At 59.5% G+C, this 13621-nt stretch overlaps 1 protein-coding gene across 1 annotated transcript in view; it reads left to right on the forward strand.

Annotated features, from left to right (window-relative positions):
• Positions 1–13621, forward strand: part of LOC115091748 (zinc finger protein 420-like) — a 91487-nt gene that overhangs the window by 47362 nt on the left and 30504 nt on the right. Inside the window, exon 8 of the mRNA XM_029601926.1 lies at positions 6188–6314. Coding sequence (XP_029457786.1) covers positions 6188–6314 — 127 coding nt within the window. The remainder of the gene's footprint in view (positions 1–6187; positions 6315–13621) is intronic.

Here is a 13621-nt window from a genome sequence, read left to right on the forward strand (position 1 = left end):
GGGGGGTGTTGTGAGGGGGAGGGGGCTGCGGTCCCTGCTCCTGTGACCCTCCCCTCGTGCCCTGCTGAGATTGGGGGGTGTTGTGAGGGGGAGGGGGCTGCAGTCCCTGCTCCTGTGACCCTCCCCTCGTGCCCTGCTGAGATTGGGGGGTGTTGTGAGGGGGAGGGGGCTGCAGTCCCTGCTCCTGTGACCCTCCCCTCGTGCCCTGCTGAGATTGGGGGGTGTTGTGAGGGGGAGGGGCTGCAGTCCCTGCTCCTGTGACCCTCCCCTCGTGCCCTGCTGAGATTGGGGGGTGTTGTGAGGGGGAGGGTGCTGCGGTCACTGCTCCTGTGACTCTCCCCTCGTGCCCTGCTGAGATTGGGGGGTGTTGTGAGGGGGAGGGGCTGCAGTCCCTGCTCCTGTGACCCTCCCCTCGTGCCCTGCTGAGATTGGGGGGTGTTGTGAGGGGGAGGGGGCTGCAGTCCCTCCCCCTGTGACCCTCCCCTCGTGCCCTGCTGAGATTGGGGGGTGTTGTGAGGGGGAGGGGCTGCGGTCACTGCTCCTGTGACCCTCCCCTCGTGCCCTGCTGAGATTGGGGGGTGTTGTGAGGGGGGGGGGCTGCGGTCACTGCTCCTGTGACCCTCCCCTCGTGCCCTGCTGAGATTGGGGGGTGTTGTGAGGGGGAGGGGGCTGCGGTCACTGCTCCTGTGACCCTCCCCTCGTGCCCTGCTGAGATTGGGGGGTGTTGTGAGGGGAGGGGGCTGCGGTCACTGCTCCTGTGACCCTCCCCTCGTGCCCTGCTGAGATTGGGGGGTGTTGTGAGGGGGAGGGGGCTGCAGTCCCTGCTCCTGTGACCCTCCCCTCGTGCCCTGCTGAGATTGGGGGGTGTTGTGAGGGGGAGGGGGCTGCGGTCCCTGCTCCTGTGACCCTCCCCTCGTGCCCTGCTGAGATTGGGGGGTGTTGTGAGGGGGAGGGAGCTGCGGTCACTGCTCCTGTGACCCTCCCCTCGTGCCCTGCTGAGATTGGGGGGTGTTGTGAGGGGAGGGGGCTGCGGTCACTGCTCCTGTGACCCTCCCCTCGTGCCCTGCTGAGATTGGGGGGTGTTTGTGAGGGGGAGGGGCTGCGGTCACTGCTCCTGTGACCCTCCCCTCGTGCCCTGCTGAGATTGGGGGGTGTTGTGAGGGGAGGGGGCTGCGGTCACTGCTCCTGTGACCCTCCCCTCGTGCCCTGCTGAGATTGGGGGGTGTTGTGAGGGGAGGGGGCTGCGGTCACTGCTCCTGTGACCCTCCCCTCGTGCCCTGCTGAGATTGGGGGGTGTTGTGAGGGGGAGGGGGCTGCAGTCCCTCCCCCTGTGACCCTCCCCTCGTGTCCTGCTGAGATTGGGGGGTGTTGTGAGGGGAGGGGGCTGCAGTCCCTCCCCCTGTGACCCTCCCCTCGTGCCCTGCTGAGATTGGGGGGTGTTGTGAGGGGGAGGGGCTGCAGTCCCTGCTCCTGTGACCCTCCCCTCATACCCTGCTGAGATTGGGGGGTGTTGTGAGGGGAGGGGGCTGCGGTCACTGCTCCTGTGACCCTCCCCTCGTGCCCTGCTGAGATTGGGGGGTGTTGTGAGGGGGAGGGGGCTGCGGTCACTGCTCCTGTGACCCTCCCCTCGTGCCCTGCTGAGATTGGGGGGTGTTGTGAGGGGGAGGGGCTGCAGTCCCTGCTCCTGTGACCCTCCCCTCGTGCCCTGCTGAGATTGGGGGGTGTTGTGAGGGGGAGGGGCTGCAGTCCCTGCTCCTGTGACCCTCCCCTCGTGCCCTGCTGAGATTGGGGGGTGTTGTGAGGGGGAGGGGGCTGCGGTCACTGCTCCTGTGACCCTCCCCTCGTGCCCTGCTGAGATTGGGGGGGGTTGTGAGGGGAGGGGGCTGCGGTCACTGCTCCTGTGACCCTCCCCTCGTGCCCTGCTGAGATTAGGGGGTGTTGTGAGGGGAGGGGGCTGCGGTCACTGCTCCTGTGACCCTCCCCTCGTGCCCTGCTGAGATTGGGGGGTGTTGTGAGGGGGAGGGGGCTGCAGTCCCTGCTCCTGTGACCCTCCCCTCGTGCCCTGCTGAGATTCGGGGGTGTTGTGAGGGGGAGGGGCTGCGGTCACTGCTCCTGTGACCCTCCCCTCGTGCCCTGCTGAGATTGGGGGGTGTTGTGAGGGGGAGGGGCTGCAGTCCCTGCTCCTGTGACCCTCCCCTCGTGCCCTGCTGAGATTGGGGGGTGTTGTGAGGGGGAGGGGCTGCAGTCCCTGCTCCTGTGACCCTCCCCTCGTGCCCTGCTGAGATTGGGGGGTGTTGTGAGGGGGAGGGGCTGCAGTCCCTGCTCCTGTGACCCTCCCCTCGTGCCCTGCTGAGATTGGGGGGTGTTGTGAGGGGGAGGGGCTGCAGTCCCTCCCCCTGTGACCCTCCCCTCGTGCCCTGCTGAGATTGGGGGTGCTGGGGGGGGGGGCTGCAGTCCCTGCTCCTGTGACCCTCCCCTCGTGCCCTGCTGAGATTGGGGGGTGTTGTGAGGGGGAGGGGGCTGCGGTCACTGCTCCTGTGACCCTCCCCTCGTGCCCTGCTGAGATTGGGGGGTGTTGTGAGGGGGAGGGGCTACAGTCCCTGCTCCTGTGACCCTCCCCTCATGCCCTGCTGAGATTGGGGGGTGTTGTGAGGGGAGGGGGCTGCGGTCACTGCTCCTGTGACCCTCCCCTCGTGCCCTGCTGAGATTGGGGGGTGTTGTGAGGGGGAGGGGCTGCAGTCCCTCCCCCTGTGACCCTCCCCTCGTGCCCTGCTGAGATTGGGGGGTGTTGTGAGGGGGAGGGGGCTGCGGTCACTGCTCCTGTGACCCTCCCCTCGTGCCCTGCTGAGATTGGGGGTGTTGTGAGGGGGAGGGGGCTGCGGTCACTGCTCCTGTGACCCTCCCCTCGTGCCCTGCTGAGATTCAGGGGTGTTGTGAGGGGGAGGGGCTGCAGTCCCTGCTCCTGTGACCCTCCCCTCATACCCTGCTGAGATTGGGGGGTGTTGTGAGGGGGAGGGGCTGCAGTCCCTGCTCCTGTGACCCTCCCCTCGTGCCCTGCTGAGATTGGGGGGTGTTGTGAGGGGGAGGGGGCTGCGGTCACTGCTCCTGTGACCCTCCCCTCGTGCCCTGCTGAGATTGGGGGGGGTTGTGAGGGGGAGGGGGCTGCGGTCCCTGCTCCTGTGACCCTCCCCTCGTGCCCTGCTGAGATTGGGGGGTGTTGTGAGGGGAGGGGGCTGCGGTCACTGCTCCTGTGACCCTCCCCTCGTGCCCTGCTGAGATTGGGGGGTGTTGTGAGGGGGAGGGGGCTGCGGTCACTGCTCCTGTGACCCTCCCCTCGTGCCCTGCTGAGATTGGGGGGTGTTGTGAGGGGGAGGGGGCTGCGGTCCCTGCTCCTGTGACCCTCCCCTCGTGCCCTGCTGAGATTGGGGGGTGTTGTGAGGGGGAGGGGCTGCAGTCCCTGCTCCTGTGACCCTCCCCTCGTGCCCTGCTGAGATTGGGGGGTGTTGTGAGGGGGAGGGGCTGCAGTCACTGCTCCTGTGACCCTCCCCTCGTGCCCTGCTGAGATTGGGGGGTGTTGTGAGGGGGAGGGGGCTGCGGTCACTGCTCCTGTGACCCTCCCCTCGTGCCCTGCTGAGATTGGGGGGTGTTGTGAGGGGGAGGGGCTGCGGTCCCTGCTCCTGTGACCCTCCCCTCGTGTCCTGCTGAGATTGGGGGGTGTTGTGAGGGGGAGGGGCTGCGGTCACTGCTCCTGTGACCCTCACCTCGTGCCCTGCTGAGATTGGGGGTGTTGTGAGGGGGAGGGGGCTGCGGTCACTGCTCCTGTGACCCTCCCCTCGTGCCCTGCTGAGATTGGGGGGTGTTGTAAGGGGGAGGGGCTGCGGTCACTGCTCCTGTGACCCTCCCCTCGTGCCCTGCTGAGATTGGGGGGTGTTGTGAGGGGGAGGGGGCTGCAGTCCCTGCTCCTGTGACCCTCCCCTCGTGCCCTGCTGAGATTGGGGGGTGTTGTGAGGGGAGGGGGCTGCGGTCACTGCTCCTGTGACCCTCCCCTCGTGCCCTGCTGAGATTGGGGGGTGTTGTGAGGGGGAGGGGCTGCAGTCCCTGCTCCTGTGACCCTCCCCTCGTGCCCTGCTGAGATTGGGGGGTGTTGTGAGGGGGAGGGGGCTGCGGTCACTGCTCCTGTGACCCTCCCCTCGTGCCCTGCTGAGATTGGGGGGTGTTGTGAGGGGGAGGGGCTGCAGTCCCTGCTCCTGTGACCCTCCCCTCGTGTCCTGCTGAGATTGGGGGGTGTTGTGAGGGGGAGGGGCTGCGGTCACTGCTCCTGTGACCCTCCCCTCGTGCCCTGCTGAGATTGGGGGGTGTTGTGAGGGGGGGGGGCTGCAGTCACTGCTCCTGTGACCCTCCCCTCGTGCCCTGCTGAGATTGGGGGGGTGTTGTGAGGGGGAGGGGGCTGCGGTCACTGCTCCTGTGACCCTCCCCTCGTGCCCTGCTGAGATTGGGGGGTGTTGTGAGGGGGAGGGGCTGCAGTCCCTGCTCCTGTGACCCTCCCCTCGTGCCCTGCTGAGATTGGGGGGTGTTGTGAGGGGGAGGGGGCTGCGGTCACTGCTCCTGTGACCCTCCCCTCGTGTCCTGCTGAGATTGGGGGGTGTTGTGAGGGGGAGGGGCTGCGGTCACTGCTCCTGTGACCCTCCCCTCGTGCCCTGCTGAGATTGGGGGGTGTTGTGAGGGGGAGGGGGCTGCGGTCACTGCTCCTGTGACCCTCCCCTCGTGCCCTGCTGAGATTGGGGGGTGTTGTGAGGGGAGGGGGGCTGCGGTCACTGCTCCTGTGACCCTCCCCTCGTGCCCTGCTGAGATCGGGGGGTGTTGTGAGGGGGAGGGGGCTGCAGTCCCTGCTCCTGTGACCCTCCCCTCGTGCCCTGCTGAGATTGGGGGGTGTTGTGAGGGGGAGGGGCTGCAGTCCCTGCTCCTGTGACCCTCCCCTCGTGCCCTGCTGAGATTGGGGGGTGTTGTGAGGGGAGGGGGCTGCGGTCACTGCTCCTGTGACCCTCCCCTCGTGCCCTGCTGAGATTGGGGGGTGTTGTGAGGGGGGGGGGGCTGCGGTCACTGCTCCTGTGACCCTCCCCTCGTGCCCTGCTGAGATTGGGGGGTGTTGTGAGGGGAGGGGGCTGCAGTCCCTGCTCCTGTGCCCCTCCCCTCGTGCCCTGCTGAGATTGGGGGGTGTTGTGAGGGGGAGGGGCTGCGGTCACTGCTCCTGTGACCCTCCCCTCGTGCCCTGCTGAGATTGGGGGGTGTTGTGAGGGGAGGGGGCTGCGGTCACTGCTCCTGTGACCCTCCCCTCGTGCCCTGCTGAGATCGGGGGGTGTTGTGAGGGGGAGGGGGCTGCAGTCCCTGCTCCTGTGACCCTCCCCTCGTGCCCTGCTGAGATTGGGGGGTGTTGTGAGGGGGAGGGGCTGCAGTCACTGCTCCTGTGACCCTCCCCTCGTGCCCTGCTGAGATTGGGGGGTGTTGTGAGGGGGAGGGGCTGCAGTCCCTGCTCCTGTGACCCTCCCCTCGTGCCCTGCTGAGATTGGGGGGTGTTGTGAGGGGGAGGGGCTGCAGTCCCTGCTCCTGTGACCCTCCCCTCGTGCCCTGCTGAGATTGGGGGGTGTTGTGAGGGGGAGGGGGCTGCAGTCCCTGCTCCTGTGACCCTCCCCTCGTGCCCTGCTGAGATTGGGGGGTGTTGTGAGGGGGAGGGGCTGCGGTCACTGCTCCTGTGACCCTCCCCTCGTGCCCTGCTGAGATTGGGGGGTGTTGTGAGGGGGAGGGGCTGCAGTCCCTCCCCCTGTGACCCTCCCCTCGTGCCCTGCTGAGATTGGGGGGTGTTGTGAGGGGAGGGGGCTGCGGTCACTGCTCCTGTGACCCTCCCCTCGTGCTCTGCTGAGATTGGGGGATGTTGTGAGGGGGAGGGGGCTGCGGTCACTGCTCCTGTGACCCTCCCCTCGTGCCCTGCTGAGATTGGGGGGTGTTGTGAGGGGAGGGGGCTGCAGTCCCTGCTCCTGTGCCCCTCCCCTCGTGCCCTGCTGAGATTGGGGGTGCTGGGGGGGAGGGGGCTGCAGTCCCTGCTCCTGTGACCCTTGTGTAGGCGAGTGCTGCCGTTTTTGGGGTGCACTGGAGGCAGTAGGCAGTGAGTGTGCATGGGTTTGTGTTTCAGGTACCAGCACCAGTCCCGGAGGCCGAAGTCACTGTCCCTAAGGAGGAGAGGATGGACCTGGAGGAGTGGCGGAAGCTGCTGTATAGCAACATCGTAAAGGAAACCTCGGAGACGCTGATGTCGCTGGGTAACGCCTTCTGTTAATTTGGTGGATGAGTGTGAAATGCTATCTCCCTGTCACGGGCAGAGAGTGGTTGAGGAGATTTTTGGTTGAACTGGTCAGGGTGAGCACCATGACCTCCAGCGGGCTAGGAACTGGAGGATGGGGAGAGCAGATCAAAGCTGGGAGAGGAGAGGGCTCACCAGGGGGTTACAGAGAGGGGACTCGGAAAGGAAAGATCCTGGGCCCAAGGCTGTAATGGCAGCAGAAGCGTTTGGATATTGCTGCTCTCTCTGTGATGTGATGCAGCGAGAGGAAGCCAGGAAAAAGTGGATCAGCCCCAGCGAGTGAGGAGTGACGCTTCACGTAAGGGAAAGCATAGTAATGGCCACGTGCTCCAGCCAGTCTGCCCAGCAAGCTTCTTATGCTAGTAAATGCCGCCCCAAGCAGTTATCCCCAAGCCTTGAGAATTCAGACAGCGCCGATGTGCTTTGCTTTAGAGCTTGAAGCAGTCCCTGTGCTTTTTCCCTTATGTCTGCGTATCAGTACCCCGGAGCGTAAATGGCAGGGACCATGCTGGTTGTTGTCTAAATCTAATTTCTCTTCTACCCCCTCCCCCACTGCCATCAAAGCAGAGAGCGACGTTGCAGTTGCGTTAAAAGCATCAAGGCTTATTGCATAAGAGTAGTAATCCCAGGCCTTCCATTAAGTGTAGTAACTGCCGCTCCGTGCAGATTATCCCCCATGCCTTCCATTAAGTGTAGTAACTGCCGCTCCGTGCAGGTTACCCCCATGCCTTCCATTAAGTGTAGTAACTGCCGCTCCGTGCAGGTTACCCCCATGCCTTCCATTAAGTGTAGTAACTGCCGCTCCGTGCAGGTTACCCCATGCCTTCCATTAAGTGTAGTAACTGCCGCTCCGTGCAGGTTACCCCCATGCCTTCCATTAAGTGTAGTAACTGCCGCTCCGTGCAGATTACCCCCATGCCTTCCATTAAGTGTAGTAACTGCCGCTCCGTGCAGATTATCCCCCATGCCTTCCATTAAGTGTAGTAACTGCCGCTCCGTGCAGGTTACCCCCATGCCTTCCATTAAGTGTAGTAACTGCCGCTCCGTGCAGGTTACCCCCATGCCTTCCATTAAGTGTAGTAACTGCCGCTCCGTGCAGGTTACCCCATGCCTTCCATTAAGTGTAGTAACTGCCGCTCCGTGCAGGTTACCCCCATGCCTTCCATTAAGTGTAGTAACTGCCGCTCCGTGCAGATTACCCCCATGACTTCCATTAAGTGTAGTAACTGCCGCTCCGTGCAGGTTACCCCATGCCTTCCATTAAGTGTAGTAACTGCCGCTCCGTGCAGATTACCCCCATGACTTCCATTAAGTGTAGTAACTGCCGCTCCGTGCAGGTTACCCCCATGACTTCCATTAAGTGTAGTAACTGCCGCTCCGTGCAGGTTACCCCCCATGCCTTCCATTAAGTGTAGTAACTGCCGCTCCGTGCAGGTTACCCCATGCCTTCCATTAAGTGTAGTAACTGCCGCTCCGTGCAGGTTACCCCCATGCCTTCCATTAAGTGTAGTAACTGCCGCTCCGTGCAGGTTACCCCCATGCCTTCCATTAAGTGTAGTAACTGCCGCTCCGTGCAGATTACCCCCATGACTTCCATTAAGTGTAGTAACTGCCGCTCCGTGCAGGTTACCCCCCATGCCTTCCATTAAGTGTAGTAACTGCCGCTCCGTGCAGGTTACCCCCCATGCCTTCCATTAAGTGTAGTAACTGCCACTCCGTGCAGGTTACCCCCATGCCTTCCATTAAGTGTAGTAACTGCCGCTCCGTGCAGGTTACCCCATGCCTTCCATTAAGTGTAGTAACTGCCGCTCCGTGCAGGTTACCCCCATGCCTTCCATTAAGTGTAGTAACTGCCGCTCCGTGCAGGTTACCCCCATGCCTTCCATTAAGTGTAGTAACTGCCGCTCCGTGCAGGTTACCCCCATGCCTTCCATTAAGTGTAGTAACTGCCGCTCCGTGCAGATTACCTCCATGCCTTCCATTAAGTGTAGTAACTGCCGCTCCGTGCAGGTTACCTCCATGCCTTCCATTAAGTGTAGTAACTGCCGCTCCGTGCAGATTACCCCCATGCCTTCCATTAAGTGTAGTAACTGCCGCTCCGTGCAGATTATCCCCCATGCCTTCCATTAAGTGTAGTAACTGCCGCTCCGTGCAGGTTACCTCCATGCCTTCCATTAAGTGTAGTAACTGCCGCTCCGTGCAGATTATCCCCCATGCCTTCCATTAAGTGTAGTAACTGCCGCTCCGTGCAGGTTACCCCCATGACTTCCATTAAGTGTAGTAACTGCCGCTCCGTGCAGGTTACCCCCATGCCTTCCATTAAGTGTAGTAACTGCCGCTCCGTGCAGGTTACCCCATGCCTTCCATTAAGTGTAGAAACTGCCGCTCCGTGCAGGTTACCCCCATGACTTCCATTAAGTGTAGTAACTGCCGCTCCGTGCAGGTTACCCCATGCCTTCCATTAAGTGTAGTAACTGCCGCTCCGTGCAGGTTACCCCATGCCTTCCATTAAGTGTAGTAACTGCCGCTCCGTGCAGGTTACCCCCATGACTTCCATTAAGTGTAGTAACTGCCGCTCCGTGCAGGTTACCCCCATGCCTTCCATTAAGTGTAGTAACTGCCGCTCCGTGCAGGTTACCCCCATGCCTTCCATTAAGTGTAGTAACTGCCGCTCCGTGCAGGTTACCCCCATGACTTCCATTAAGTGTAGTAACTGCCGCTCCGTGCAGGTTACCCCATGCCTTCCATTAAGTGTAGTAACTGCCGCTCCGTGCAGGTTACCCCATGCCTTCCATTAAGTGTAGTAACTGCCGCTCCGTGCAGGTTACCCCCATGACTTCCATTAAGTGTAGTAACTGCCACTCCGTGCAGGTTACCCCCATGCCTTCCATTAAGTGTAGTAACTGCCGCTCCGTGCAGGTTACCCCCATGCCTTCCATTAAGTGTAGTAACTGCCGCTCCGTGCAGATTACCCCCATGCCTTCCATTAAGTGTAGTAACTGCCGCTCCGTGCAGGTTACCCCCATGACTTCCATTAAGTGTAGTAACTGCCGCTCCGTGCAGGTTACCCCCATGCCTTCCATTAAGTGTAGTAACTGCCGCTCCGTGCAGGTTACCCCCCATGCCTTCCATTGAGTGTAGTAACTGCCGCTCCGTGCAGATTACCCCCATGCCTTCCATTGAGTGTAGTAACCGCTGTGCCGTGCAGGTTACCCCCATGCCTTCCATTAAGTGTAGTAACTGCCACTCCGTGCAGATTATCCCTCATGCCTTCCATTAAGTGTAGTAACTGCCGCTCCGTGCAGGTTACCCCCATGCCTTCCATTAAGTGTAGTAACTGCCGCTCCGTGCAGGTTACCCCCATGCCTTCCATTAAGTGTAGTAACTGCCGCTCCGTGCAGGTTACCCCCATGCCTTCCATTAAGTGTAGTAACTGCCGCTCCGTGCAGGTTACCCCCATGCCTTCCATTAAGTGTAGTAACTGCCGCTCCGTGCAGGTTACCCCCATGCCTTCCATTAAGTGTAGTAACTGCCGCTCCGTGCAGGTTACCCCCATGCCTTCCATTAAGTGTAGTAACTGCCGCTCCGTGCAGGTTACCCCCATGCCTTCCATTAAGTGTAGTAACTGCCGCTCCGTGCAGATTACCCCCATGCCTTCCATTAAGTGTAGTAACTGCCACTCCGTGCAGGTTACCCCCATGCCTTCCATTGAGTGTAGTAACTGCCGCGCCGTGCAGCTTACCCCCATGCCTTCCATTAAGTGTAGTAACTGCCGCGCCGTGCAGGTTACCCCCATGCCTTCCATTAAGTGTAGTAACTTGCCGCGCCGTGCAGCTTACCCCCATGCCTTCCATTGAATGTAGTAACTGCCGCTCCGTGCAGGTTACCCCGTGCCTTCCTTTGAGTGTAGTAACTGCCGCGCCGTGCAGCTTACCCCCATGCCTTCCATTAAGTGTAGTAACTGCCGCGCCGTGCAGCTTACCCCCATGCCTTCCATTAAGTGTAGTAACTGCCGCTCCGTGCAGGTTACCCCCATGCCTTCCATTAAGTGTAGTAACTGCCGCGCCGTGCAGGTTACCCCCATGCCTTCCATTAAGTGTAGTAACTGCCGCTCCGTGCAGGTTACCCCCATGCCTTCCATTAAGTGTAGTAACTGCCGCGCCGTGCAGCTTACCCCCATGCCTTCCATTAAGTGTAGTAACTGCCGCGCCGTGCAGGTTACCCCCATGCCTTCCATTAAGTGTAGTAACTGCCGCTCCGTGGAGATTACCCCCTTGCTTATCAGTTCCCCAGTCCGTAAACTTTGGGGCCAGCATTAGCTGCTGTCTGAATCGACTACCGTATTCCTCTGCCATCGAAGCGGAGAATAATGTTGCAGTTGCATCAAAAGCATCAAGACCTATTGGTTAAGAGCAGTAACCGCTGCACCAGCAAGTTACCCCCATGCACTCTTTTCTTCACTTCCATCCTCTTAGCCTTTAGGGATCCACAATGTTTATCCCATGCCCCTTTGAATTTTTTGACTGTTTTTGTCTTCACCCCCTCTTCTGGAAGGACATTCCAGGCATCCACCTCCCTCTCCATAAAGAAATATTTCATGATGTTGGTTCTGAGTCGTTACCCCTGGAGTTTTATATTGTGACTCCCTGGCTCTAGGACGGACCTCAGATAACTGATAGAAAGTGGGAAGGCCATGCCCCTTGGTGTTATCCTCAGACTTCTGGCACAGAGCAAACAGCTGGAAATTTACTGGTTTATTTAAAAACACTTATAGCCTGCAGCTCCGAAAGTCTTGTGCTCCGAAGACAAGCAGGATGGTAGTCCTCACACATGGGTGACATCATCAGATGGAGACTGATACAGAAAACGCATGCCTTATTCCATGCGGGATCCCTTTTCAGTCTCTTTTTTTCTGCGGAGCTGTGAGCCTTGTGGTTTGATTGAGTTCTAAAAATTTTGGCGTTTTGCCTTTTGCAAAAAACGTCTATTTTGCCGTTTTTCGCTGTCTTTTAACTTCTGTCCATCGCTGGGTCCCTCCTGGTGCCTCCCCGTAATGACAGCAGTCAGGGTCTTCGGCATTTGGGTAAGTTTCCTTTCACCATTGGTTCCCCCCCCATGGTGGCGGTGTCTTGGTGCCCGTTTTCCATCGATGCCCGCTGCCATCATTTTTTGTTTTTTCCCATTGTTTCACCCCATCATGGCTGCGACTGGTTTCCGCCAATGGTCCCAGAGCCCAAGGACCATGTCGATCAATGATCTTCATGAAGTTTGCATCCTCTGCGTTGAGCATTGCATGACGTCCGGGGTTGCCGCTTGTGTGCCCAGATTACCCTGAAGGGATATCGGCTTCAACTCGAAAAGATGGACAACCTGAAGGGATGTCTGCTTCAACTCGAAAAGAAGGACAACCTCTTCAGGTCAAAGAAGTCAGAGCCATTGGCATTGGCATTGGAGGACCTTGGAGCCGCACTGATGGACACTACACCATCAACATCAGCAGGACCATCGGTTCCATCGAGGGCGTCGGAGACCAACTGTTTTCTATCTCCTCCAGGCCGAGGAAGGGGGAGGCCGAGGAAGGGAGCGTCGAGTCCAGCTAGCGGTGGAGCAGGTGCTTCAAGGCTTCGTTCCCATGGCAACAATGGCACTGGAACAAGTGCCACCCATGCTCGTATCGCTTCTGGCGATGCATTGAGGTCTCCCCCCTTCCCCGAGGAAGGGGGAGGAAGGGCATTCTAGGCATCCACCACCTTCATCGTTCTCGACCTCGGCATGGGGGGGAAAAACCAGGCCAAGCATTGTGGGAAGACCAAGAAACATCGGCACCGGTCCCCATCGATGCACGGTGCTAGGCATGGGGATGCACCGGCTTTTACCTCAATGCCTCCGAAGCGACCCCATGGCGAGGAGTGCTAAACCTCCAGCGATACCCGGGGTCCACGACGGTCTCCACCGGTCCTGGTGCCAGTCGCCTATCTTCCTTATGGGACCAAGGAAGATATGACCACCCCTCATTCCTCCCAGTCAGTGTTGGCATTGGCAACATTTGAGGAGTTGCTGGAGCGTTGAGTTCAGCTAGCGGTAGAACAGGTGCTGCAAGGCTTCGTTCCTGTGGCAACGATGACATTGGAACCGGTGCCACCCATGCTCCTATCGCTTCTGGAGATGCTCATTGTGCTCTATGGTGCCTTAGCAACCTAGCTGGGGTCAGTTCCCGGGGTGGCACTGGTGCCTGGCGGGGCATCAAGGCCTCCCCCTACCGATACGGTGGTCATTGCCGGTTCTTTCAAGGAGGAAGCTTCGCTGAAGCCTGTAGTCCCCCGTCCAGTTTCATCAGTGCCTGCACCACTGGACGTTAGCCAAGCACCTAGAGAGCCATCCCTTGTGGGATACAGTGTGGATGAGGGTCCCTATGACTTCTGGGGGATGATCAGATGGAATCTTCCTCCAAGTATTTGGATGGTCTCCCATCAGACCCTTCTCTTCTAGAGGAGCGAAGGAAGTCTCCGCCAGAAGATTTAACCTTTGCAGGGTTTGTCAGGATGATGGCGAGCTTTTGACTGAAGAAAATACCAGGCACAAAATGCTTGAGGTTCTTCAGTTCATGAAGCCTCCTAAGGAGATTGTGATGGTCCCGGTACCCGAGATCCTTACAGAGTTGATGCTGAGGATTTTGGAACACCCCCTCACAGTGTCTCCGTGAATAAGAAGGCAGGCGGGGATTACCTCATCCAAAAGGCTGCTGGATTTGATAAGCATCAGCTGCCCTACGAATTGTTGGTTGAATCCGCCCTCAAGAGGGCCAAGTGCTCTTGGACCCACTCCTAGGTGTCCCAAGAGAAGGACAACAGAGTGTTGGATGCAGTTGGGAGGAAGGTGTTCCAAGGTGCCATGCTTATGGCCCATACTGCTGCTTACCAGCTCTACATGAGCCAATACTCGTGGGAAAACTGAAAGCAGGTGCAGGAGGTGGCTGAGCAGCTGCCTCAACAGCAGCAAGACACCCTCATGTCACTGGTCTTGCTGCTGTTGTCCGACCTATGATGTTTTTGAAATGGTATCGAGGTGATATGATACAGACTTTCAGATACTTGAAAGGTTTTAATGATCCAAAAACAACGACAAACCTCTTCCGTAGGAAAATAATCAGCAGAACCAGGGGTCACGATTTGAGGCTCCAGGGAGGAAGATTCAGAACCAATGTCAGGAAGTATTTCTTCACGGAGAGGGTGGTGGATGCCTGGAATGCCCTTCCGGAGGAAGTGG

The sequence above is a fragment of the Rhinatrema bivittatum genome, chromosome 5 (genome assembly GCF_901001135.1).
Source record: "Rhinatrema bivittatum chromosome 5, aRhiBiv1.1, whole genome shotgun sequence".
NCBI classification, from domain to species: domain Eukaryota; kingdom Metazoa; phylum Chordata; class Amphibia; order Gymnophiona; family Rhinatrematidae; genus Rhinatrema; species Rhinatrema bivittatum.